This window comes from Podarcis muralis, chromosome 10 (assembly GCF_964188315.1).
Source record: "Podarcis muralis chromosome 10, rPodMur119.hap1.1, whole genome shotgun sequence".
NCBI classification, from domain to species: Eukaryota; Metazoa; Chordata; class Lepidosauria; order Squamata; family Lacertidae; genus Podarcis; species Podarcis muralis.
In genome coordinates, this window is record NC_135664.1 from 32,427,473 (window position 1) to 32,455,275 (window position 27,803).

The window sequence follows — 27,803 nt, forward strand, 5'->3', positions numbered from 1 at the left end:
CCCAAACTTTGGTCTCCAGTTGTTGTTGTTTTTGGACTACAATTCCCATCATCCCTGACCACTGGTCCAGCTAGCAAGGGATGATGGGAGTTGTAGTCCAAAAACGGCTGGACACCCAAGTTTGGGAAACCCTGCTCTAGACTCGTAAGAGCTATAGATGCTATTATAAAACCAATAAAAACCTCAAGACACCCATTTCCTTTTCTGCTTGAGAGAGCCCAGTCACTTCCGTGGTAAAATGTAATGAAAGGATCCGTTCTGCATCCTCGTCCTTTTAATATATCCGAAATTATAATGCCCAGTTCCGAGGTTTTTGCCGAGTTCTGCAGTCCCAAACCTTACACGGGCATCCGCTCAGCGCCTGCCGTCGGGAAATGGGTTTATATCGGAATGGTCCTCCCCAACGGCAGGCGGCGCCCTTCCTACCCAGGAGCCTGTCTGTGTCGACCGTTACAGGAAGCCGGCATGCCGAGTGAGAAATTTTGAAGAGTCATTGCCTCTCTGTACGAAGAGCTCCAAGCGACGGCCCCCGCAGGCCAGGCTTCCATTGCCCTTTGGCTTCTCTGCCTCGGAAACATGTAGGCCCGTGTGAGCCTCAGGCGGCTTCTCGCCTCAAACAGGCGTTGCCACAAATCCCGCCCCCTCCGCTTTCATTGCCTTGACTCTTCCACTTCCTGCTCCGGATCACGAGCTTCCGGGGAGCGGGAAGCCTCAAGAAGCGGCAACCCGCCTGCCGCGCGCCTCCGAGATGGACAAGTCGGCTCCTTTGACAGAGTACGCGAGGGGAGAGGAGCGGGGGAGGGGAGGCGAGAGGTGTTCTCTCTGCCTGGTGCGGCCGGTGCGCTTGCGCGGGCGCTTCGCGAAACCGGGGGGGGGGGGGGGGAGCCTGCAGCGAGCGTGGGCTTTGTCCCCGTGCGCGTCCGTTGGCCGTTGGATGTGTGGGAGGGAGGGAAGGAGAGCCGTTAGCTGAGCCTCGCGCGCCAGCTGATAGGCACTCGGAAGGTTGCCAGGCAACGGAGCGGCCTGCCCAGCCCAGCCCTCCTGTTTCCCACAGGGAACATGAGGGCAATATTGGGCAGCCTCCCTGAGCTGCCCTTTGACATAAATACCGCCGTCCCCCTTCTGATAGCCTTGTTCTCCATGAAGCTGCCTAATCCCCTCTTGAGAGCGCTCCAAGCTCATGGTCAACCACCACGTCCTGTGGCAGTGAGTCCCACAGTTCCACTTTTCATCCGTTCGCATATGCTCATTTGGTGGTTTTAAGGTGGGGCGCTTAGGATGAGGGGCTCCCGCAAAGTCAGGTTGTTAGAAACCCCACTAAACCTCCATGGATTAGGGACCCCATCCCACCCCATATCTCTTGGACTACTTCCTCCTCCATCAAGGTGCTTGAAATGTTGGAAGCTTTCTCTGGCTGTCCTACTTTCTGAAGTGCTGCAGGCAGATGACTTGGCCATTTCAGTGGTGGCTCCTTGCCTTCCTTAGGCAGGTTTGCCTGGCGGTCTTGTCAGTATCATTTAGGTGTCTCGCCAAATTATTTGTTTTACTCAACGTCAATTTGAGTTTTACTATCTGATTAGACTGTTGCTTTTAGTTTGTGTTATGTTTATGTTATGATGTTATGCGTTATGTTATGACCTCGTGTCTTTTGTAACCCACCCTAGTACCATACATTTAGGCTGAAGGAGCTAAATAACCACATTCTGTCGTGACACTTAACCACACTTTACCAAAGCAAACTCCCACCACCTATCCTTAATTTCACAGACCAAGTGAAATGGAGCCTCCTGGCCATCTGAGTATCAGATGCTGGAGGTGACTTGCTACCATTCTGTGTTGCAAGCTTCACAGAGACATTTGGCTGCCCATTGCTATGGTGCTGGACTAGACAGAGAAGAGACACCCCAAAATTAGTTCAAGGTAGAGAGGTGGAGTCTAAATCTCAAAAATTATTTTCCCATCCAAAAATTAGCCATTCCTTTTATAGGAGGCAAAGTTTTTCCGTGCTTCAAATTGCTTTTCTTCCTCCCCACAATTTCCCATGTTCGCAGAGAGAAAAGGAAAAACATATTTTTTTATCAGTGTCACAAAACCATGTTGTATTCTTCACAGAACACATAATTAATTGATTACTGCAAGGTGCAGTGAAGCCCACAACCTAAAGATTGCTTTAAAAAAAAAAAAGACTTTATCCATATTTTAGCCATTAAAGGTAATTAGAAAATCCAGGTTTAGTGGATGTATGCCTCTGAATGCAAGATGATTCTGTGGAAAATAACAGTGAAAACCATCATCTTCATGCCCAGCTTGTGAGCCTTCAGAGGCATTCGATTGGCAGCTATTGGGAAAAGAATGCTAGTAAACTGTATAGGAAAAGTACCTTAGGTGAATACTGAGATTGGTGAATACTGATGCACCCCTAAATGTTCAAAGATGGCAGAAATTATCTAATGTGCAAGTAGAGTCTTTTCTTTTCAGCATCTGGTTATTATAATTAGCTGACTGATTATTATAATTGGCTGACTGCTAGAATTTTGCTGTTGAGGATATTTCTTTATTAGATGTAAAGTTTCAGATTTCACACATGAAGATGAGGTATTGTAGAACAATTTCGTTCAATTATTTTTGGAAGTGTCTATTGTTTCAAATTATAATATGAAATTTTAGGTTCACTTTAAACTTTTATTATTTAGAAGTAATTAAAATAAAATAACGTTGTTGTTTAGTCGATTAGTCGTGTCCGACTCTTCGTGACCCCACGGACCAGAGCACACCAGGCACTCCTGTCTTCCACTGCCTCCCGCAGTTTAGTCAGACTCACGTTGGGAGCTTCAATAACATTAGATGTTTGTATTCTTTTCAGGGATGATTTTCAAAATATGCCTACTCCACAAGAAGCAACTCGTCCAGTTCGGAAGCAGAGTTCTAAAAAAAAAGTTTCTAGTATCCTTTTCCTTTGTTTTACTTAAAAGCATACTCATATGGTTTGTGAGCTAGACATTATCTCTTTAAATGATAATGTCTTTTTTATATAAAGGTAAAGGGACCCCTGACCATTAGGTCCAGTCGTGACTGACTCTGGGGTTGTGGCGCTCATCTCGCTTTATTGCCCGAGGGAGCCGGCGTACAGCTTCTGGGTCATGTGGCCAGCATGACTAAGCTGCTTCTGACAAACCAGAGCAGCGCACGGAAACGCCGTTTACCTTCCCACCAGAGCGGTACCTATTTATCTACTCGCACTTTGACATGCTTTCGAACTGCTAGGTTGGCAGGAACTGGGACCGAGCAACGGGAACTCACCCCGTTGCAGGGATTCGAACCACCGACCTTCTGTTCAGCAAGTCCTAGGCTCGGTGGTTTAACCCACAGCGCCACCTGCATCCCTTTTCTATATAAAGAAAGGTTAATTGAGGACAGTGCAGAGTAACTTATAATTTATTTTCTGTTACACATAGTAATTTAATATGATTTTGACCATTATTTTGCTTCATGATTTGTTACTTTTTGTGACAAATATGTAGTAAGACTAGGCGAAAAACACTTTAAGATTTGAAGCTATTAAAATTCACACCCAAAGTGAGTATCAGCTTCAGAAAATGAGATATTTCTCAGAACTGCAGCAGGAGTGGGAAAGGTAACATTTACCCACATATGTGTGTTCTGATCCTGTTAATTGTCAGCATATCCTCCACCTGATTCAATTTGTTTTTGTAGAAAAACTGCACTTAAGCAATAGGCTTCCTGGGAAAGATGGAATTTGAAGGAATAATGACATAGACTGTTTACAAGAACTTATACTTTAAGATGGCCAGGGACACCTGCAAACTGAGGCAGAACTTTGAAGCTTATTTTCTTAGCTTGATTCTATTTTCTTAGTCCTTGCTTCTCTGGATGACAGTTCAAGTGGCATGACAACAAGAGGACTGACAGTCCCCAGGACTCCAGGACTGGGGCGGATTTCACGCTCCTGTAAGATCTTTTATACCTATTGCCTTATTTGATGTACACTTTAGTACTTAAATTTACTATACTTCTAACTATTTACATCCACTATTCCTTTCACTCCTAAATAGTTAAAATTAATTAAAATAGCATTAAATACTAAGCATGATACTGGTTTTCTGTAAGAGGGTGAAGTTTTATTCACTATTTCATCTCTCTGCTGAGTTTCAGCAAGGGGCTACCCCACCCCTCACCATGTCTTGCTCCTGTTCCTGTTTTTTTTAAAAAAATTAAAAACAATTTTTCTCCAGTTACTCCACAGAGTCGGAGTTCCATGAATCAACTGAATATGTCTACCATCATGGGTACAGGAGGAAAATCTTCTTATCTTGGGCATACTCCTGGGCACCTTGGAAATGTGTCTATGGTAAGAACATGCAAAGTACAAATGAGCAGCATTGAGAGTCACCCATCATTGGGTACTTTTGCAACATTTAACAGCCAAATTCCAATTCTGCAGTTCTGAGTCTATGAAATCTTGTGCATGTTTCTTCAGAAGTAAGTCCCACTGTACTGAGTGAGGTGTTCTCCCAAGTTGTGTACCTAAAATTGCAGGTTAATATTTTTCTTTTTTGTCCTTTCTAAAGTGAGGTACCTGTGAAAATGTAAGTAGAGTTCTAATCTGGAGAATCAAAAATAATATAGTATGCTTAGGAGAGAAATGGTTATACTCTCCTAACAAATGTGTACTTGTTAAGGGTTTCAGCCATTCCTGGGAACGGAATTTTCATCCCACAACTTCCATTTTTCTTTCCCAATTGACACACTATATTCTGTGACTACTGAACATGCTCACTCTTCACTGGACTGGCCACCTTAGTTTGTTTTTTTAAGTTGTACTTTATCAAATCTTGGGACTCAGTCTAAACATGTTGTTACCTCCCTTTTATTTCTCAGTGCCCCGTTTCAGCTCTGACCATCAGCATTCACTCATCTGAGTTTGCTATTAGAAGGAGTGATGAGAAGAGCAGCTAAGATTGGTTATTTTAAGTGCTTAGATATTCTTCAATGTGTCCAGAAACTAGAAAGACAGAAAATGCTCCCTGTTGTATCATTGTGACATCACTGGATTGTTGCTTTAGCTACTGTTACTGAGGCTACTGCTCCCTATTATGTGATTATGATATCAGAGGCTTGTAGCACTGGCTACTGCTCTTGGGCTAGTCTGTCACTGTCTCCCCTGCTGTCATATTGAACGCTGCAAAATCTAGTCAGTCTTTTAAGGTAAGAAGTTTTCAGCCCTCATGTAAATGGAAGGTGGGGATAATGATCTACTGCTACTGAAGCTGGGTTCTCACCATCTTTCTTGATAATTTGCTGTCAATTTGTATGTCATAAAAACTTGCCTTGACAGCACACTTTTTAAGGATAATATGTAGTGTTTAGATGGGTAGAAGACTGAATGGCTAGAAGGAACTTTTCTCCCTCTCACATCATTAGGAAATCTAGGAATGCATAGGAGAGTCATGTACCAGTAGGGTGCAGTTTTGTAAAACTCCCTTGTTGGAGCAAGACACGAGATTACAGGTGACTCCTTTCTTTTAAGGAAAAAACAATCATCACCACCTACATTCAATCATCCCATCCCTATTTCAACCAGAGTACATTTTCATGAAAACTGCAATAGCTACAATGGTGATTATTGTCTTTTTTGCTGTTGACTAAGTCTGCAATCGAAACTCTTGGTGTTGGCTGGCAGGGCTTAACAGAGCTGTCCTGGAGCTCTCCACTGGCAAGGAACTTGGCTGGTAGCAATTTGACCCAGTCACACACTTGGCAGGCGGAACAAGGAGCTCTTCAATGGCAGAGTGATGCTGGCATCACTGCAGGCAAAGGCTGGTAGAGGCTGATGGGGCTGAGCTGAGTGTTGCTTCTACCCTGTCAGCACACGTAGTTCAATGCAAAGGGGGATTGGACTCCACCATAAGTAATAGATGGCTGACACTGAAATTGAAGGGAAATCCATATTAATCAACTTCAACCCCCTGTGTTGCAATAGGCCATCAATTTTGCTAGAACTACTTTCTGAAGAAAAATGTACATAAGCAATCACAATTCACAAATCATTGATACACAATGCAGTGATATTAATAGGGTTTTTATTCTGTGTATCATATTGTGTGTTTTAGTTAGATGACAGTGACTGGACAACTTCACTCTCCCCTCAACATTCAATCATGTTCACAAATTTAGAGTACAGTGGTACAGAAGATATCACTAAGAGTGCTGTCCTGTTGAAGGAGGATGATCCTGGGGAAGCAGGTGAGAGCTCACTTTTTGCCTTTGCTATCTGTTACGGCATCAATGCCTGTTGTTAAATGCATAAGGTATCCTGTTGTAGGATAAGTAGCTGGTCTAGTTTTTCTTCATCCCATCCAAGGGATAGCTCAGCTGGTAGAACATGAGACTCTTAATCTCAGGGTCATGGGTTCAAGCCTCATGTTGGACAAAAGATTTCTGCATTGCAATGTGTTGGCCTAGATAATCCTAGGGGTCCCTTCCAACTCTACAATTCCATGATTCTAAGTAGATCATAATCTTGGAAGAACCGTGACATGGCCGGGGACAGCCATAATAACTATTACTCTAACTGTCATATATAAAATAGGTACATCTTAGGAAGTTGGTTAAACCACATTGTACATTTCCACAGGCCTGATGTTGTTTTTGTACAATTGTTCTGGGTTTGTTTTTGGCGCATGATTTCAGAATTGTGGTGCTGAGAATTTATTTAGCTACATTTCTTTTCCTGTGTCTAAATGTTTGACTTTCCCTCCTTTAAGTCAGAGACGGAGAACCTGTGACTCTCCAGGTGCTGCTATACTCCCAGCTCCCATCAGCCTCAACCAGCATGGTCAATGGTCAGGGATGATGGGAGCTGAGGTTCCCCACCACTGCTTTAAGGAATGATTCGATTATGTCAGTTTCACCCCATCAGTACTTCCATTTTATTGTTCTAAAGAACATCTGCAAAGGAGAATGTGTTATCAAATGTGCTTTGAAACATTGTGCTAATTGTACAGCTATTTTAAAAATCTTCTTTTATAAATTTTAATATATGTACAAAACATAGGCACTATGAGTGTAAAAATATAATAAAGGTGAACTTGTTACAATCTAGACTTGTTCTAAAGTAGGTTATTCTAATTAACACGTTTCTTCTTCTAGCAACGAGGAGTATGTACTCTGATTTTCTACATTCCCTTTTAAAACACACTTCTACTACCATTTTTGAACTTGTAGATGAGTACGAAGATACTTGCAATAACCAGGTATGTTGTTATGTCCCTTTATGTATTCGTTACTTGCTGAATGAAAATCATTTTCCCTCAGTGAATAAGCATAGAGTAGTACAGGCAACGTCACTGCCGTATATATGAAAAGAGGGTTACTGTTGAGAGTGCCTGTAGTTCGTACAGAGAGCTCTCAAAAATAGCTTCTGTACAGACGCATTTTGTATAAAGCTACAAATTTACCAGTTTCATGTAATAGTTTGGGATTTGTAGCTGAAGATGAAGATTTGAACATCTTTAGCAATAAGCATATTGTATTAGTCCCTAACTACAACATTTGTTTAACTGCCTTTGATTGCATTAATCCCATTACCAGTGCATCTTCCATTCTTCCTCTCTACTTGTATTCTTCTTACTGTCAGCAGGAAATTACTTTGTTTTTACTTATGCTGTATAAAGCAGGGTCACCTACCCCATACCTGATAGTGTGGGGCAGGTATGGACATACCTACAATGGAACAAAAGGGAGCCTCAAGTGAGCCCCTGGTTGTTCCTTTGCAAGCAGGGCTTCCTGTCAGTGCCAATCAGCTGACAGAGAGTGCTGGGGGCACACCTTCAAAGGAGGTGGCAATCCCCTTTGAACTTCTTAGAGATGTAAGTCACCCATTGATTGGATCCAGTTCCGAACCTCTATTGTAAAGCACTACACAAATTCCACTATATGAAGAATAAAATATTGTGGGAGAGAAGAAAAGATGGTATAACCCAACTGCTGGTTGTTTTTTTTAAATACCAGGTAAACATTCTTCAAAAAATAGTGTACCGAGCTACTCCTGGGCAGCAGAAATTTTCAAAAACTGCCAGTGTGTTGTGGCTTCTCAAGCAAGAGATGGTAACTTGGAGACTATTATCCTCAATTTACAGGTAATTCTTCTGAAAGCCTGCTTGCGTTTTTCCCCCTTAATGCTTAAATTTACTTTGCAGTACAGTCACACCTAATGTACATTTAACTTGTGTGATTTCAGCCATATGTGGTTGAAGGCTGACTGGCTAAAATTGCAGAAGTTAAATCCAAGCTAGACAGAGCTTAAAATCTCTTTTTGTGCCAAGTCTGCTCTTAGCCTTGCTTGAGGGAAAGAGGCCCGCTCAGCATGCCAGGTTTGAGATGCTCTCGCAATATCTCACAGGGCCATCCGAGTTCCTGCAAGATTTTGCATGAGTATCCTTAGGCTTCCACAGCCGGTGTGCTGATCAAGGGGTTCTAGCTGGTGAACCAGCTGGAACTGAAAAAAGTCAGCCACCTGAGCCTCCAGTGATTAGGTTAGTTAAAGTGTGCTTGGCAGACATTAGCAAATCAATATAGGATGTGGCAGTTGAATGAATGACACAATGTCACTTACTTTGGAATATATCCAAATACAGTGGGTGATATAGTCATACTGGGAGTAGAGTCATTGAAATCAATGGAGTTAAAGTCCATTGATTTCAGTGTCCCTACTCTGAGTATGGCTAACCTTGGCTATTGTCCAATATTTAAAAAAAAAATCTAACTGAACTATAACAGCATCCTCAATAGGAACTCTTTAAAATCCTCAGTAGAACTTTGAGCACATACAAGTTGTAAGGTACAAGGAGGGAGACCAGGATGGGGATATGGCAGGCGCACACAGACCTTGCAATTTCCTTATCACTGTATCTGTGCCAGTGGGGTGAAGGGGATATAGGGTCCTCAGACCCTCCTGGACATTGTGTATGAATTGTGCCCTATGTGTACTTGCGGATTTCAACGAGATATATGTAGCTAAGGAATAACATGTGATGCTAATCCTCAGTATTGTTTTTTCTCTCTTTGCTTTAAATCCAGGGATAGGATACAGTCTGCTCTAGAAGAAGAAACCATGTTTGACCTTGCAGTAAGTTTTGTCAGTCTTTTTCTACTAAGGAACAACTTACCCACATTGCTTTTTACCCTAGTATCGCATTGTTAAAAATATGTAATAGAGATAAAAACTACAGAACTAATAAAGCATATTGTATTCTTAGTTTCATAAAGCATAGTTGATGTGGATCAGCTTTAACAATATTTGTTCTTGGAGTGGGGGGGATCCTATTAAGCACCTGCACTGTTTAGCGATCAGTTAAGCATATAATTGTCAAATATGGTTAAAGTGTTCAAAGTGTTTCAAATAGAAAATAATTTTTGATCATGAATCATGCTTCAGTCATTTGAAGATAGGTTTTGTTCTTCCCTAGGCTATAAATGCTAGTGAAAAGACTGTTATAAACAGTCTGTTCCAGAGAGATTCATTGGTTCGACAAAGCCAGGTATGACACAAAGTAGGGATGTGGAACATGTTTTCTTACAAGCACTCCATTCCCTTGGGAGTAATCTGTCGGGGGGGGGCACATGCCAGTGGTGGTTAGGGCATCAGAAAAGGGCCCACCCACTTTTCTCTCCCTCCCTCCTTGTTCAACAAGCCATCAAGGGAGAACACATCCCTCTTGCAAGAGGTCAGAACTGATTGTCTTGTTTTTAAAATATCTATATTTAAGATACATTTACAGTGCTACCTTGGTTCTAGAACATAATCAGTTTCAGAAATCTGTTCGACTTCCGAAACGTTTGAAAACCAAGGCACAGCTTCCAATTGGCGCAGACACCCTGGAAACAATAGCCGACAGCCACATTGGACATTCAGCTTCCGAAAAACATTCGAAAACGGAACACTTAATTCCAGGTTTTTGGCATTTGGGAGCCAAGATGTTCGAGTACCAAGGTGTTCAAGAACCAAGATTCCACTGCATTTAGGAACAAATCTCCTTAACACCAGTGGGATACTTCCCATATGTGTTGCAAGAAAACTTTTTATTGCTCTTCATAAGGCTTGAAAGGGCAGCATTTGATAGAGGTTGCAATCTATGACTACATCTTTGGGAGTAAATGCCATAGAATTTAGAGGACCCTGCACAGTGTTGGTCTGATGCATCTTTGTCCACCCCATAATCAAAGTGGAAATTGGGGGAAGGTCTTGTTTTACATTATTGTTAAGTTTAGTTTAATTTTCAGTTGGTGGTAGACTGGCTAGAGAGCATTGCCAAGGATGAAGTTGGAGACTTCTCTGATAATATTGAATTTTATGCAAAGTCTGTATATTGGTAAGTTATTGACCAACTACTGATCACTCTTGATATGTGCATGCTGTTGGTTCTCTATACCATATTCTACATAAACATCTCAAGCAATTGATTCAAGAATTTTTTTTGGTTTGTTTTTTTTACAATTATTACATGACACAATCCCTGTTCTTTAAATATGAGAGACATGGAAATACTGCATTTTTTTTTTGCTATATCAGTGTTGTGATGATTCCTAAAAAGCATGTTGAATAAACTTTATGTAAAATTGTTATTTATATTGGGCTTTAATTCATTTTAAATATGGTAGGTATTAACAAATCTATTAAACTCATAAAAGGTTTATAAAAATTACGCTTTACATTATTGCTGTGCATTATTCTTACACCACAGAATTGCTAAAACAGATCTGCTGAAACACTGCATCAACTTTCACCAGCTGTAATTTAAAAAGCTCACTTAATGTTTTTTTAAAAAATCAGGACTAATTAAATATAATTTGTTAAAGAACCTTAATGCATTATATATAGTGTTGACAATAGAATATTTCACTTTAGAATGTATTGCTGTTGAAGTAATGATATGCCTTGTGTTTTCAGGGAGAATACTCTGCACATCTTGAAGCAGCGACAATTAAACACTTTCTCTGGGAGCTCAAGGCCACTAGTGACTGAATTAGTAAGTGCAGTTTACTAATTCCAGATGTTAAATCAGGGATGGGGAATCTTTTTAGATCCTTGATTATTATCAGGATCTGCCTTGTTGGCCATATTTGCTTTGCAAGCCCCCCGCCCCAGTCCCTGATCTCAGACTTAAAAGGGGAGCAGGATGAGATTCCAAGTCTCCCCACAACTCCCTTTTAAGCTTCCAAGATCAAGGTGAAGCAGGGAGTCTTGTAAAAGACATTGCGACAGCCCTTGCAATTCTCTTTGAGCCTTTGGCTATCTTCAGGCCTTTCAAAAACCTATTTGAAGTAGCTTGCGAGTGAGAGCTGCTTCAAATGGTGGTTTTGCACAGGAATCTCCATTCCACTGATAAGCATGGATTAAATCCTGCTCTCTTAGCTGTGCAATGGAGGATCTTGCAGGCAATGCAGGATTAAATCCTGTCCTCCTGCCCATCAGCTGAGGTCACCAATAATGACAGCAGATGTGCAGTTGGGCTTAGTTTGGAGGAAATGGTCTTGTGGGCCAAAGTAGACCCCCTGGTGGGCCAGGATTGGCCCACATGCCAGAGGATCCTCTACCCTACCTTAGTTGAACAATTAGCAGTTTTCTCTGTTTGATGAAAATTCATCAGTATTCAGGGTAGATATTTTTAACTGGAAATATACTTCTCTACTTTATCAAACTATGGTCCACCCTATGTCTCCTCATATGAGATTTTACTGTGCAACTATTTTATGCAGAGTTAGGCAATTAATTAATAAAACCAAAACAAGAGTAGATATACTCTGGTTGATAATCCAGAAATGTAACAAGTCAAGGTAGCCTATAATGTTTTAATACAAATCTTTACATTTGATGAAATGTACTAGCTCACAAAAGCTTACGCCATGGTAAATCTAGTGGTCTTGTTGTTTTTGCTGGCAGAGACTAACACTGTTGTCCCTCTGGAAATGGGAAACAGAACAGCCTCCAATAGGAACCTACTGTCCTTTTCAATGACTTAGCTTAAAAGCAATATGCAGGGAGAAATGTGCTTTTGCAATTCAAAAGAATCAGTGCAGTTTTTCTATTTAGGACCCAGATGCTCCGATAAGGCAGAAAATGCCACTTGATGATTTGGATCGGGAAGATGATGCACGGTTGCTTAAGTTCCTTTTCACTCTCATTAGAGCTGGAATGACGGATGAGGTAAAAGAAATGCATTTCCATTTACTTAAAGGGGTGGGGAACAGGTGTGTGTAAGTCATTGGGTACACATGCATGCACATGCACACATACAGTTTATAAATGCTTGCATGCATCTAGCGGAACCTCTGCAGAATGGGCATATTTGTACATAGATCTTTGGTCCATAAAATGCTATTAGGTACCATAAACTACATAAACGAGAAAATAAGTATGGATTATGTTATTAAGTTTGAGAATAGAATCACAAACAATAGTTGCAAAAAAGACTTTATCTATCTTCACATGCTTGTTTGCTTGAATGCTGAAATTGACTTCACAAAGTTCTACAAACACACCCACATATATGTGTATGTGTGTGCGCTATTTTATAAGAAAAGCCATAGAACTTGAGTTCCCCACATCACCATACATGAAGGAAGGAGACTGAAAGTTTCTGGTTTTAACTTCAAGTTGATCTCAGTTTCCTATTACATCTTAATTTAGGAAACTGTAGTTTATTCTAAGTGTAGGTTAGCAAAACAAGATCTGAAGCCAAGGTTTGATCCTGGTTTGTTTGAACTATCCTTCTAAGCCCTAAAGAGCACTTCAGGGCTCCTGATCTAGGGTGGCTGGAACCCTGAACAGGAACATTCATTCAAGGGACTGGAGATGCACTATGGCATTATTATTATTATTATTAGTAGTAGTAGTAGTAGTAGTAGTAGTAGTAGTAGTAGTATCATTGTCACTATCATCACAATAATCAGGTCCTTGCATGTCATGTGGTTTTAACATGATAGGAATGCACCATATTTTTCCAAGTATAAGACAATGCTGTCTGCTAAAAAAAAGGCACAAATTGGGTGTAGTCTTATACATGGATAGCGAATGCAGAGGGGGGGATGTGCAATTAATGGCAGCAGCAAGCAGGAGATTGGCAGCGACAATTGGGCAGGTGATTGGCAGCTGTGGCAAGGCAGGCAGGCAATTGGTGGCTGTGGCAAGGTGTACGATCAGCAGTGGCTGTGGCAAGTGGTTGGGCAGGCAGGTGTGCGATTGGTGGAACTAACCTCCCCCACCCCCCAAAAAAGCTAAACAACTTAATTTTCGGTTAAAACAAAATAGGGGTTTCCTTATACATTGGGGTGTCTTATACATGGAAAAATACGGTAAATGTGTTTCTCTCAAAACTCGCCCACTCCTTTGCTTACTTTATAGGCCCAACGATTGTGCAAAAGATGTGGACAGGCTTGGAGAGCTGCAACGCTTGAAGGGTGGAAGCTGTACCATGATCCTAATGTGAACGGAGGTACTTAAATGAGACACACAAAAACTGGAAAAAAGATACATGGCCCTGTGTGCACATTTGTTCATTTTACCTGTCTTTTCAAAGATTTATTCTGGAACCATCTGAAGATGCACACCATCAAATTTAGTGAAAATTTGATGAAGTGGTTAGGGTCCATCTAGCAAAAAGAGGATAGGATAAGCTTGTAAAGTCTTAGCTATAATCCCTGCCTAGGTATTTTCTTTGGAATAAGGGTCCAGATTGGATAGAATATGCATAACAACAGGTAGATCTTGATATCCAGGAACAGGCTACGTTCAGACTTCTAAATCATTGTTTGGAGGAGCTATAATGGATAGGCAACCTAAGGCCCGGGGGCCAGATCCAGCCCAATCACCTAAATCCGGCCCACAGATGGTCCGAGAATCAGCATGTTTTTACGAGTAGAATGTGTCCTTTTATTTAAAATGCATCTCTGGGTTATTTGTGGGGCATAGAAATTCGTTCGTTGTTGTTTTTCAAAATATAGTCTCCAATTGCTTGGGAAAAACTCTGGAGAGGTGGGGACTTTCTGTCTTGGCAACTGATCTATGGGAAGAAGACCTACCGGGGATGAGCTGCTGTGCTTATTAGTCGATACACTGCCAAGTCTGTGCAGATTGTGCTCTTGCTAAGAAACGAGTTAACTCCCAACTTGAACTGCTGGCTTGCTCTTGTCACCAGTTGAAAGGCTTGAGGATGCTGCAGTAAATTGTCTAATAGAGCCCATGCACGATTCATTACCAGCGTTTCTTCTCTATCGGCATTCTCATTTAGATGTACCCTTTGTTCTTACTTGAACGTAGCTGTAGTAAGATAGTGAGACTGCTTTGCTTATCAGATTAGATAGCCTTCAGCATCTTGATTGCTCTTTGAGGAAAGTTTCAGAAAAACTGAAAGTGGATCTTTTGCTGGACAGTACAGTTCTCCTAAGTTGCTGTATTAACCACATATAAAATTACTCTCTACACATAGGAACAGAGCTGGAACCTGTAGAAGGGAATCCATACAGATGTATTTGGAAACTAAGCTGCTGGAGACTGGCAGAAAAGGTAAGAAGCATGTAGTTGTAATAGATTCTGTTTAAGGATTTTTTTTCTGTCATTGACTTTCAGTAGATATTGGATTGTATCCAACAGTGTCTCTCAGCTGAACAGAAAGGAAAGCAATTTCCAACTATTCCCTCTGCAGTTGCCCACATCTCCCTAAAACTGTTCTGGATGTTACCGCAACCCTCTGCAGCAGATCTGGGCAGTTTTGTGGCAGCTGAAGGATGAATAACTGAAAATTGCTTCCTATTCTATATCATTGGTGGAAGTCTTACTGTTGCTGGATATAATCTATTGCCACTAAATTTCTAACCATAACATTAGCTTGGCTTAAACAGACCTGAAGGTAAATAGTATTTTATGCAATAGCTAATCAATTGATATTAATAGAAATTGTTAATTTTTTAACAAATAAGGAACTGGAGACGGAGTGGTAGCCAATGCTAGTCCTACTCGGAGTAGACCTATTGAAGTTAATGGTTCCTGTATTAGGTGCTGAATTAAGTATACTGGTGGTGGCTTATGTATTTGATTAACTAACTAATGCTATATTACTAACTGTTCTCTGAACCTTTCAGAAGATACTGAGTATCATGATTGAGTTAATTAGTGTTTGGTACATTTCTTAAATAGCTATAAACAAAATATAATGATCACAAATAAATATTTTTGAACAATTTTAGGAACAGTTTGACAAATACGAGAGAGCAATCTATGCAGCACTCAGTGGAAACCTCAAACAGGTATGATATATATTAATAAAATAACATCTTATTGTGACAGCTTAGCAGAATAGACGGAGAATGGCCAACACATAGGCTGCTGTGACTGGGAAACTCTAAAAAGTATAGTGTGCTTTTGGGACTTTCAGGGCTTCACAAATAGGGTAGATTCCTTCCTTTTACACCAGAAGATGGTGCTCGGAATTTACTACAGCTAAGTTTGTGCTTGCTTGCAGTAGCAGGCAAACAAGCTAGTCTAGCCTTTATTTGTACTCAAAAACTCTTAACATTTTAATGACATTTTGAATACAGTTCTCTTGAATTTCCTATTAATTCTTAGCATTATTAATGATTTCATATAGAGATAAATAACATAAGTTGGGACTAGCACACGTGCATTGCGATATGACAAGCTTCTTGGCATGCAGCTTGTTTCTGTCATAATAAGCAGTGGCTTACATTGAAATCTGAATGCATCCAGGCTAGCTCACATCTTTTGTTAATACAGTCATACCTGGGCTAAATATGCTTCGAGTTGAGTGTGTTCGAGTTGTGCTCCTCGACAACCCAGACGTAACGGAGCGCGTTATTTCCGGGTTTCGCCATTTGCACATGCGCAGACACTCAAAATGACGTCATGCGCAGAAGCAGCGAAAAGCGACGTGCGCAGACGTGTCATCGCTAGTTACGTTTACCTCTAGATGCGAACGGGGCTCAGGAACGGACCACATTGGTATCTAGAGGTACCACTGTATACTTATTCCAGAACTATTAATTTTGGCTCTCTATTTTCCTTTGCAAACCTAAAGCTTCTTCCAGTTTGTGACACCTGGGAAGATACAGTTTGGGCACATTTCAGGATCATGGTGGACACACTTGTCGAACAGGAAATCCGTTCATCGGTGATGACCACAGAGGAGACAGAAGACCTCCCCAGAGAGTATTTAGAAACAAAGTAAGTTATTATTTGTTACTTAATTAGCCATTATTTAATATTCAATTAATTGCCGTTTCACTTACGTGTTTGAATGTATTTTTTTCTTTATATTTTGAAGCTGGACTTTAGAAAAGGTGTTTGAAGAACTTCAAGCAACAGATAAAAAGGTAATTTTGAATCTTAATCAGAAGAGAGAAAACCTTTTTTCTTTTATTGTACACTTCTACAAGGCAGTCCTGTATATGTTTACTCAGAAGTAAATTCCTCTGTCTTCAGTGGGGCTTGTTTCCTGGTAAATAGATATGGGAGTGCAGTCTTAATCCTAATTAGTAAATATAATCCTATAACATAAACCTAAATAGTTAGTTAGCCCAAAAGTCTGTAGGCAGTTCTGTACTATGAAATTTACCTAGGTCTCAGGAAAGTGTTTCCCTAGTAATCTTACCTTTTTTGGCTATCGCTTGTTGATCATGCATATTGGATGTACCTGAACCTCAGAATACAGGCAATTCCTTGTTTGCGCGGAGTTTGTGTTGTGGGACATTGCGCTTGTCAGCAGTTGTGCATAAGCCTGTCCCACCCCACTCCAGTGCCAAAACCAGTGCGCACATCACAGTCACTCGTCAATCAGATGTGCACAAAATGGTTGCCTCCTGTATATCCATTCTGGATGAAAATAAGAACTTAATGTTCATATTTTCTAAAAATAGGATGATGGTTATTTCAGCAACTTACCAATAGGTCATCTTCTCCCTGCTTTTCTTTTTTATTCTGTATTGGTTTGTTTTTTTACTTTTGTATTTATTTCTTCTCTATTTTACCTTGTTTTTATTTAAAATGGAGGTGAATAAAATAAAGATTTAACCATGTGTTCTGCAAAGAAGTACTTCCTCTTTTGTTTTCTGAATCTTTATGAATATATGGTGTGTCTTCACAAATTATAAACTGCTTTTCAGAGAGTTTTGGAAGAGCATCAAGAACATTATCATGTGATTCAGAAGTTCATTATCCTGGGAGATGTGGATGGTAAGTTTGCTTTGAGTGTTTTTTCCAGCAATAATTGAACTTTCACTAATTTTGTCTTATGCTGTGCCTCAATGGCAGCTGTTTTATGATTAGTGCCCACAGCACTTTCTTGAAATTTAAGGTGTGCCTGCAGGTCCAAAAAGGGTGGTGACCCCTGATTTACACTATCCATTTAAAGCAAAGCACAGCAAGCCCCCCCCCCCCAAATATCTGTTTATTAGTGGTAAGGTGAATTGAAACTTATTTTCTCAGGTTTGATGGAAGAATTTAACAAATGGCTCTCCAAAGACAGAAATGTGCTCCCAGGACACCTGCTTCGGTTCATGACACATCTCATTTTATTTTTCCGCAATTTGGGACTACAGACTAAAGTAAGTTCTTGTAATGGTGCCTGGAATATAGGAAAGAACTGGTAGTTCCTCTCCTTTCACTTGTGCAACCTAATAATTCTTTTTCTCCAGCTACCAAGCTAGGTTTAAGAGCTTGATGGGAAGGGAAACAGACCAGAGCAACACAACAAAGAGAAAACTTTTTGCTAGTGATTCTTTAGTGGCTTCTTCCCCTCCCCATTTTGCTAGTAGTAAAAAGAAGCATGCCATATTCGGCATGTAATGCTAGTTTAATTAAAAATAGTAGTCTGAGAACTGTTTCAACAGAAAGCACCTATACATTGCAATTGATATTTGACTATAAAGCACTTATGGGGAACTGTATTGAGCTGGCAGGCTACTTAGACAGGTGAATGAGGTTGCTCATCTGACATTAGGTGAAACATTACGCTTTGCAAAAATTCTTTGTTCCTTTGCATGGATCAGCTGCACGCATCAGCTCTGATCAGGAGCTCACAATCCCAGCAGGCTAACATTTGGCTCTGTATTTAAAGTCCTGGATGCAAACCCCTACTTGCAGCAGGGATCAGCTCCACTTAGGAGACCCTGTCCCAGGGAAACTTGCATTTGACACCAAATGCAAGCCCCCACTTGCAGAGGAACAATCAGGAGTGCACTTGAAGGCTCCACATTGTTCCTTTGTAGCCATGGCTTTCCCTGCTCTACATCTGATGATATGTCAAACATGGAGGGGGTGACCTCACGGGCCAAGTTGGCCTTGGGGCTGGAGATTCCCCATGCATGCTATAAAGAATAATTTTCAATATGTATTTTTCCACCATAATTTGTCAGTTGTTTTTGTCTAGTTACCGTATTTTTCGGACTATTGGACGCACCGGTCCATAGGACGCACCTAGATTTGGGGGGGGGAAATAAAGGCAAAAAAATTTATTCCCCCCCCCCCGCCAGGCGCGGGGCTGGGGCGGGGAAGCCCGAGCTTCCCCCTCCCCCAGAACGGGACCCAGAGCCATGCCGAAGCTGCGCGCAGCTTTGGCATCGCTCTGGGAGCTTGCGGGGCTGGGGGAGGAGGAAGCCTTCCGCCAGCCTCCAAACCATGTCGGGAGACAGCGGGATGGCGCGCTGCGCCTCTCCCGCTGTCCCCCGAGTTTGCGGGGCTGGGCCAGCCTTCTAACCAAGTCGGGGGACAGCGGGAAGGGCGCGCTGCGCCCCTGCCGCTGTCTCCCGAGTTTGCGGGGCTGGCGACGGGGAGGAGCAGGCTTCTCCCCCCGCCAGCCTTCTAGACAAGTCGGGGGACAGCGGGAAAGGCGCGCTGCGCCTCTCCCGCTGTCCCCCGAGTTTGCGGGGCTGGCAACGGGGAGGAGCAGGCTTCTCCCCCCGCCAGCCTTCTAGCCAAGTCGGGGGACAGCGGGAAGGGCGCGCTGCGCCTCTCCCGCTGTCCCCCGAGCTTGTGGGGCTGGCGGTGGGGCTCTCCTGAGGCTTGCTTCTCTCACCCCCAGCCTCCAGATCAGGTCGGGGAATAGCGGGATGGCGGAGCGCCGCCATCCCGCTATTTCCCGACCTGATCTGGAGGTTGTGGGGCTGGGGGGGGGGGAGAAGCAGGCTTGCTCCTCCCACCCCCAGCCTCCAGATCAGGTCGGGGAATAGCGGGATGGCGGCGCTTCGCCATCCCCCTATCCCCCGAGCTTGTGGGGCTGGGGGGGGAGAAGCAGGCTTGCTTCTCCCCCCGCCAGCCTCCAGATCAGGTCGGGGAATAGCGGGGTGGCGGCTCTGCGCCTCCCCGCTGTCCCCAGCTTTTGGGTGCAGGCTGCTGCCCGCAAGCCTTGCGAGCCCGCGGGACATCCCGCCGGGCTTGCAAGACTTGGGATAGCTTCCTGAAGCCTGGAGAGCGAGAGGGGTCGGTGCGCACGGACCCCTCTCGCTCTCCAGGCTTCAGCAAAAGCCTGCATTCGCACCATAGGACGCACACACATTTCCCCTTCATTTTTGGAGGGGAAAAAGTGCGTCCTATAGTGCGAAAAATACGGTAAATGGTTTCCTTTCAAGTAAAGTTTGGGCTAAGCAAGAAACCCATAACGTTTTGTGTAGATATAGAATAAAGAGGGAATGGTAAAAAAGATGTATTTCTGTGTAAGCAAACAATATCTGTACCTCTACAGCGGGAGTAACCTGCTGATTAAGGGAAAATCAGGTCCTGTTGTACAAGTAAATATCCATAAAAGAACTAAAGCCTTTCTTGTCTGTGAGTTAACGTCAGTATCCTCATAGTCTTCATTTTCTGTCTATCCCTGAAACGTGCAAGGTTAATATAATAAAACTCCAGTTGTAATGTAACAAATTTCCAGTTTTTGCTGATGCTGCAAAGCTATTCTCCTTCCCAGAGGTATTAATATGGAATGACTGATAATTAAATATCATACGATAAAAATAGTGTCACTTGTTATGGAATGCCTGACATCGGACAATGCTCAACTGTAACTCATTTGGTTCCAATCTAGACTCAGTCATTGGTCTTAAAGAGACCTGGATGAAACTAGCGGTTTTCAGATAGTATAGAAAGGTAACAGTGACTTGGAAATTTAATTGACATTCTTAAGTAATGTTATTAAACCTAGTAACTTTTTCCATTAAGGAGGAAGTATCGGTGGACGTTTTGAAAACTTACATTCAGGTAAGTCTTTAGATGCAATATATCATCTACAATAAGCTCTAAAATTACTAGAACAGTTTTCATTTCTTAAAATGGAAACACAAATAGCAAACCATTTGCTGAAATATTTTGGCTATTTTTAACACACCTTCACAAGGATGACCATTGTTTATACAAATAGCTTATAGATTGTCTTCGTTACTGCAGAGTGTCATTAGAATAACTGCTGAAAGAAAAAAAAGCATTATCAGTTTTTAAAAACATGTAGAGATAAATTATTCTGATTTTCTCTCGTGTGCACAAATGAAATATAAATTGGCAATGCAATAAAACAAATTTCTTTTTAAATTTATTTTTATGCTGCAGTGGTTAATATGTGAGAAGCACACAGATCTTATAGCATTTTATGTCAGCCACTTGCCTCAGGATGTAGCTATTGCTCAGTATGCTGCGTTCTTGGAAGATGTCACGGAGACAGAACAACGTCACCATTGCCTAGAGTTAGCAAAGGAGGCAGGTAAGAAATTTTGTGAATGATTTATTTGGGAGTGGTATTCTCTTTTCCCGGGGAACATTTAATTACATCTTCTAAGTGGGCAAGTATTATTAAGCAGCTATGTCCAAGTTGCAGTATTTCAGTCGTCGTAAACTACCAATTGAATTCAACTAACTTTTAGTCTAGGTACACAAAATGAAATTAATACACCTAAGTTAGTCACAGGTCCGCTCTGAGTAATAGTTGAATACAAAACTATAAATAATTTTAAATTTGTTGAGCATTGGATTTAGTTTTGAAGCACCCATAAACTTGTTTTACTTTTTTAAAGAGAGACTCTGCCCTGCTATGAAATTCTCACCACCATTTTCTACAACCCTTTGTTCTTGAAAAATATCAATCTAACCGAACTGAGCATATTTATCAATATTGCTGATGTATCCTTATTGGTACTCCTGCTCAGTGGATGTGCCCTTCTTTTTTCTTTTTGTGACATTTATTTAAAACCAAAATTTCCTCCTATAAATTCCTCCTGTTTCCTCATATCTAACTCTTGTATATTTTTTTATTTAAAGGTCTGGAAGTAGCAACTATCACTAAAACGGTTGTTGAAAATATTCGCAAGAAAGATGCTAGCGAGTTCACTCATCATGATCTTGCAATTGATACAGGCACAACAGAGGTGAACAGTGGTGCTAACTGTTTCTTTACACTTTTTCCCCAAATAGAGAAGACTGGAAGGGGGGAATCAGCAGCTGTGGAAGAGATACTCATAATTCTAAAATAAATTGTATCCCTTGTATTCTGTTGACCGCAGTATGTGCCAAGTACTGCTCATAGTATTAGTATTGACATGGATTCAGACCAAAGCTATGGTAAAAGGGGAGAGTTGGGATTATTTTCTCATGTTGCAATTCTTGAGAGCGTTTAATTGTAATTTATGCCGTCCACCAAAATACACATTTGTGAGGCTTTCACCAGTACTTAAACCTTATTTGTGCCAAGATTACCCAAATGTTATGTTCCAAATGAACTGTGGGTGAGGCTGACTAATAGTGAACTGCTAACTTTTCAAACACATCCACTGTTTGAACGTAAAGATTTTGATAGGCATCCATAGAAAAGTTACTACGAAAGTAACTTACTATTAGATTTTATATTAAGAAATCTGTGGTTACCACCCAGAGAGGTACTTTGGACATACCAAGGAGTGTTTGAAAGTCAAAGAAAGCTTTCTCTTTTTCTTGGAACTGTAATACCCATGCCTTAGTCACAAATTGTTCTTGAAACACTGAAGATTTAAATGCATTTTGTCGCAATGATGGAAATCTGCTGTTAGAGAAGCATAGGTCTAGTGCTCTGCTTGCCATGCTAAGCTAGTCATGTAGTTCTCTAGATTGTGACCACTGTCTTTAATTTGTTTTGTATCCTCAAAAGCTGACTAGTAAATTTGTTTACAATATATACTGAATAGAGAACTTTTTTTTCTAGGAAGATCAGCTGAAGATTGATGTAATTGACTGGCTGGTATTCAATCCTGCTCAGAGGGCTGAAGCACTAAAACAAAGCAATGCTATAATGAGAAAATTCTTAGGTACTACAATATTAGCCATCAGTTTGAAACTAGAGAAAATATTAAGGAAGTATGATGAATCTGAAAATGACTTACTGATACTCTTTAAATACAGCATCAAAGAAACATGAAGCAGCCAAGGATGTGTTTATAAAGATTCCACAAGACTCTATAGCAGAAATATACAATCAATGGGAAGAGCAAGGAATGGATAGTCCACTTCCAGCTGAAGATGACAATGCTATTAGAGAGCATTTATGTATTAGAGCTTACCTGGTAAGACATATGTCCCAAAAAGAGGTACCTAGAATACCTGCCTCCTAAGCAGATATGTTGAGTGTGGGCTAACCTTACTCAGACATGAGAGGAATGCACTCTATTCAAGCATATGGACCCTTTAAAAAAAAAACCACTAATATTCTAGAGCCGGGCCCCATCTTCTCTAAATCAGTGGTCTTCAAATGCATATTTAATATTAGTCTGTCAAGGATCAGGATGTCAACAAACCCATTACTATGTCTACCTGTGTACACTTACCTACATGAAAATGACTAAACATTTCCAACCCAATTTAGGAAGCCCATGAAGCCTTCAATGAATGGTTTAAACACATGAACTCGGTGCCACAGAAGCCTGGTCAGCTTTTACAAGCAAGTTTCACTGAAGAAGTTGCCTATGAACTTAAGGAGAAGAAATATGAGGTAAATAGAAAGGAAAAGTAAAATTCTCCCATCCATCCATCTTGCCAATTGGCTAACCCTGTGCTAGCAAGATCACATATGTGATGCCCTCCAGATGTTGGATGACAACTCATATCAACCTTGAATGATCGGCTGTGCCAGCTAGGACTGATGGAAGTCGTCAAATTGAACTGAATAGACCCAGTTCATAATATCATTAACAAGCGGGTAAGACAAAACTCTGGGTTCCACTTCATTGGCAAATTTAACTCCACATTGACAACTGCAGTTAAATAACCAGCAATCTGCTGCTCTTTTGCAGAAGAGAGGCAAACTGTTAAAATTGTGCGGTGTGGTAGAATGTCAGCTGCACCACTTACTCTGTCTGGAACAACCTGTGCTGGAACACTCCCATTCTGAGCTTATTCTTAACTTAATGGAAAAGCATGCAATACATTGTGGTGAAGAAACAATGTGTGATATGAAGATTTGAAAGATTCAGTTTAACTTTTCTTTTTCAGATGGACTATGGTATTTGGAAAGGTCTCCTGGATGCCCTTACAGCTGATGTGAAAGAAAAAATGTACAATGTCTTACTGTTTGTTGATGGAGGATGGATGGTTGATGTCAGAGAGGTAGTGCATACATATTTGAAGTAGACTGTGAAGCTGCCCCTACCCAGTAATAGGCTAGCAGTATTGCTTCCCAGGCTAACATGCTGCAGTGCCGTTGCTTAGTTTTCGTTTACCTAAGGCTTGATTGCTGATTTGGTAATGCTTGTTCCGTGGAAAACCTAGGAATATTTAACATTTATTTAAGAAATAACTGCAAGATGGTTTTAAAATGCTAATATTTTACTCAAACTGTAAATTTGACTTATTGCAGTATCTTCTAATTTGGCTAGTTTTTGGAGGTCAGCATCCTAAGACTATATGAAGAGCCCTGTTGGGTCAGACCAAAGGCCTATCTCATCCAAAGTTCTGTTATCTCAGTGACCAATTATCTACCTATGGGAAGCCCACAAGCAGGACATGAGCGCAACAGCGCTGTCTTGGTTGTGATTCCCAGCAACTGGTATTCAGAGGCATACTGCCATTGATACTGGAGATAATATAATCTTCATGACTAGTTGCCACTGATAACTTCCCATGACAGTTGTGTTGGTGCAGGATTTAGCATTATGATGTTTCAATTTTGAGTTTCCATATGATTGTTTGTTAAAACTGAATTTGACACTTCTGGTTAAGACTATTCCACACTTTCTTACCAAGGGTGCTGAAGATGACCCTGAGCGTACCCATCAGATGATCATGCTGCGAAAACTCTGTTTGCCAATGATGTGCTTCCTCCTTCATACTGTATTGCATAGCACAAGACAGTATCAGGAAGACCTAAGGCTTGCTGACTTGATTTCATCAGATCGACATAAACTCTACATGGTAAGTTCATTTGCTTTAAGTTTTAAATACTCTGCTTGCCTATTTAGCTGAAAGAATCCACACTGCAACAAGCACTTTTGTCTTATTGTCTGTATTTGTCAAATTCCAAAGCACACAATACATTAGTCACATTATCAAGTAGTGTTTAAAATTTCTGGGAAGAAATTGGGTGTGGCACACATCCAACACTGCAGCTCTGCTGGCACAAGGAGCTTAGGTGCGCATAACAGAACTTCCTCTCCAGACATTTGCATACCCTCAAAATTAGCTGTGAAGAGTTGGTTGACCTTTCGGAGCAAATCTGGAGGGGGTGCAGGGCAACCTAAGTCTTATAGCACTAGTGGAACCCTGCTGGTACAGTACTGGATACAACACTATATGTTTATTTGGGGGCTTTCTTTTAGCACTTCCAAAATAAATTGGAATAATGCAGGACACTAGTACACTAACAGAATAAAGGAACAGACAGTCTCAGTCAGTATAGCACCCATGAGAGTGAACAGTCCTTATGACTATGTAATTTAATGGGTTTTTCGAGAAAGCCAACTTTCTAGGCAGGGAATGCACAGGGAATGCACAGGTTGTATATTTTTTTGAGAGTATCTTTTTAAAAAGCATTTCTGAACTAAATTCAATTAAAATTCTCAGCCCCGTGTTTTAGGATTATTGTAGATAAAATACCATCACGCTTTCCTGTAGTTAGACTGCTTACCTTTTTTCCTCATATAATAAATGCTTACAAAGATATCTGTATCTATAACCTTAAGTTATTCTTATCTTCCTCTTCAGGTATTTTCTAAGGATGAACTCCAGAAGCTGCTGCAGAAGCTAAGGGAGTCTTCCCTCATGCTTTTGGATCAAGGTCTTGATCCTCTTGGATATGAAATCCAGTCTTAGTTCTAGGTTATAAAAATAATGTTGAATGGTGGCACAAGTAAATGTAAGGTTGGGCCCAAAGGTTCTCATACTCCAGGTGAAAGGGGAAGGAAACCTTTGATTCAACCCACAAAGTTTGGCATAAAAATTTTGTTTTAAAGATGTTGCTGTGCATTGACACTAGCAAAATGACTTTCTATGTATGTAAAATGACAAACTGTTTTGGCATTTGTATTTTTTCCAATAAAATTTGAAATGACTGGTTTACTATGAAATACGTATCTTTAGCACATAAATGTGCAAAATGCACTATAAATAGATGCCTCGTTTGCTAGATCACATGGTTGAACCTTCACAGCTGTTCATGAGTATAGCTTACTGTCTTCCAGGTAAAATCCTGTTGCCTGTGCACCTTTTCTCAGAACAGAAGCCCTTCTCCATATTCAGCCTGACAACCAAAGGCTTTGTGTGACTTTCAAGTGAGAGTGAAGCATTCCAGATATATACATGTATTTATATAAAACACTGCTGCTTAAAACAATGGAGGCTTAGGATGCAAGCATCACTGGGATTCCAGCCTTGGTGTCGGGCTACTTACTTGACAGAATTTCTGATTATCAAGAAAAAGTACCCATAATCCATTGCAAGGACAGATTGAAAATTTAGGGTGCAACCCTAGCTCACACCACTCCCCAGTGGGGCTAACTGGAGCTTGGAGCACCATATTGGCAGCCCTGCCAAGCATGCTAGCTGGGAAAGAAGGTGAGGAGGCAGGCACACCAGCTTGGAGCTGGCATAGCACTTTGGCCCAGTGCTGTCAAGATCCTGAAGTGGCTCAGTCCTTAGGCCCTGCCCCTGGAGTGCCTTGTGGGGGTCTATTTGCTGCTGGTGGGGAAAGGAGGGGGCTGTGAAATGAGTGGTTCCTACAATTTCCATAATTGGTGAGAAATGGTTTAAACTGTCCATCCTGTTTGCTTAACAAAAGGGCGAAAGGCTTTTGATAGTAAACCATTATTTGAACCTGACCATCTCTGTCCACAGTCTCATTGAGGTGAGTATCCTGTACTTGACAACTAAATTTGCATGTGTTAATCCTTAAGTCAGATGTGTGTGAACTCAGGATATTCCTGAATGCCTTTCAGTAGGGAGCTGGACTCAGGCTTGTTCCACGGTCACTAAAACTCATCATGGAAGGTCTCATGTCATATTAGAATTATGTCAACCTTATACTTATGCCATGATCTACAGAGATAAACTATATAAATTCACATTAACACACCTCACACTGTTAATTCATAGACTCATAGAACTGTACGTTGGAAGGGACCCTAAGAGTCATCTAGTCTAACCTCCTACAATGCAGGAATCTTTTTGCCCAGTGTGGGGCTCAAACCCATGACCCTGAGATTAGGAATCTCATGCTCTACCAACTGAGCAACTACAGGCAAACATAATTCCATGTGATAATGTAAACAACATGGACTCTACTAGAATACTGTTATGTTTATTTGTATCTCACATTTTCCTCCAGACAGGGATAAGGATATGACAAAATCTATTGTAGTAAAAAAACACCCATTGTTTTTCTAGTTCACAAACCTCCTTGCTTACAAGTCTCCTTATAAACACAAAATGACTGGTAGGTGCCAGTGAGTGTGTATATTTATGCAGGCAACTTGTATTATTGTAAGTCAAAAGTATCATTTATGAGGCGGCTTTAGCTCACCCTCAAATTTTGGTATTTCTTCAGTAATCCCTCTAATAATGACCTTGAGTAGTTGAGTGCCTATCAGTTTGGAAACAAAAGAGTCAGACCTATTTAAGTATAGGTAAATATATATATATTTAAGTAAATATATATATATTAAAAAACAACACCCTGATATGGACCTGTGCCCTTCCAAATCGTTCTTGGCAATTCAGCCCATGGAAATGCTCCAGTATTTTGTCTCTTACCCCATTGCCTGGAGCTGAAAGATTCTGCAATGCCTGAAGCAACTTGTCAACTTGAAACCCTCCAGCTTCTTTTGGACATCCAACTCCCAATGGTCAGGACGGATGGGAGTTTGGGGTGGGGGGTTTATCTGGAAGGCCGCTATAAAATAACAAATACATCTTAAAGAGTTTCAGCCATGCACCACCTTTGCTGGCTACGCTGTCAAACGGGGAAGGAGCCGTTATTTTTCCGTTGCCCAACGGTTTTCAGTCGTCCCGTTAACTCCTTTGCCCGAGAGCCAGCAACTGCGGCACAACAGGGCTGCGTTAAGGCGCCTTCTGCAGCGCGTGGCCGTTAAACAGCCGTTAAGGGAGTGGCGTTCGAAACGTCGTTCGAACGCGCGAGTTCACCTCAGGGGCGGCAACGGTCCCGCTCGAATTTTTCGAGGCGGGTTCGCAATTCGGCACAGGCGCATAGCTGTCAACTTTTCCCTTTTCTTGCGAGGAATCCTATTCGGAACAAGGGAATTTTCCTTCAAAA

General features: G+C 41.3%; 1 protein-coding gene and 1 long non-coding RNA gene across 6 annotated transcripts; one reads left to right on the forward strand and one right to left on the reverse strand.

The window, feature by feature from the left end:
* The first annotated feature begins 470 nt into the window (after positions 1-470).
* Positions 471-25,602, forward strand: NUP107 (nucleoporin 107). 5 transcript variants are annotated; one of them, XM_077934703.1, is made up of 28 exons: positions 471-774; positions 2,864-2,943; positions 3,858-3,969; positions 4,254-4,369; positions 6,132-6,264; positions 7,171-7,274; positions 8,032-8,159; positions 9,100-9,148; positions 9,489-9,560; positions 10,303-10,391; positions 10,970-11,048; positions 12,113-12,226; positions 13,424-13,514; positions 14,508-14,584; positions 15,265-15,324; positions 16,113-16,258; positions 16,359-16,407; positions 17,197-17,266; positions 17,519-17,637; positions 20,246-20,284; positions 20,630-20,780; positions 21,335-21,441; positions 22,251-22,353; positions 22,448-22,608; positions 22,908-23,033; positions 23,534-23,647; positions 24,284-24,451; positions 25,241-25,602. In XM_077934703.1, the coding sequence occupies exons 2-28, from the start codon at positions 2,866-2,868 to the stop codon at positions 25,346-25,348; spliced, it is 2,763 nt and encodes a 920-aa protein (XP_077790829.1). In that variant the 5' UTR covers positions 471-774; positions 2,864-2,865; the 3' UTR covers positions 25,349-25,602. The 5 variants fall into 5 exon arrangements, with proteins under 5 accessions (XP_077790829.1, XP_028602097.2, XP_028602099.2 ...); XM_028746264.2 differs by having other exon boundaries at positions 3,877-3,969; XM_077934704.1 differs by lacking the exon at positions 471-774 and adding an exon at positions 1,004-1,206.
* LOC114605256 (uncharacterized) lies at positions 20,632-27,452 on the reverse strand. The gene is made up of 3 exons (XR_003708539.2): positions 27,284-27,452; positions 22,870-23,012; positions 20,632-20,758 (listed from the first exon to the last, which is right to left on the reverse strand). It is a non-coding gene; the product is annotated as an uncharacterized LOC114605256 (long non-coding RNA).
* Positions 27,453-27,803: the final 351 nt, after the last annotated feature.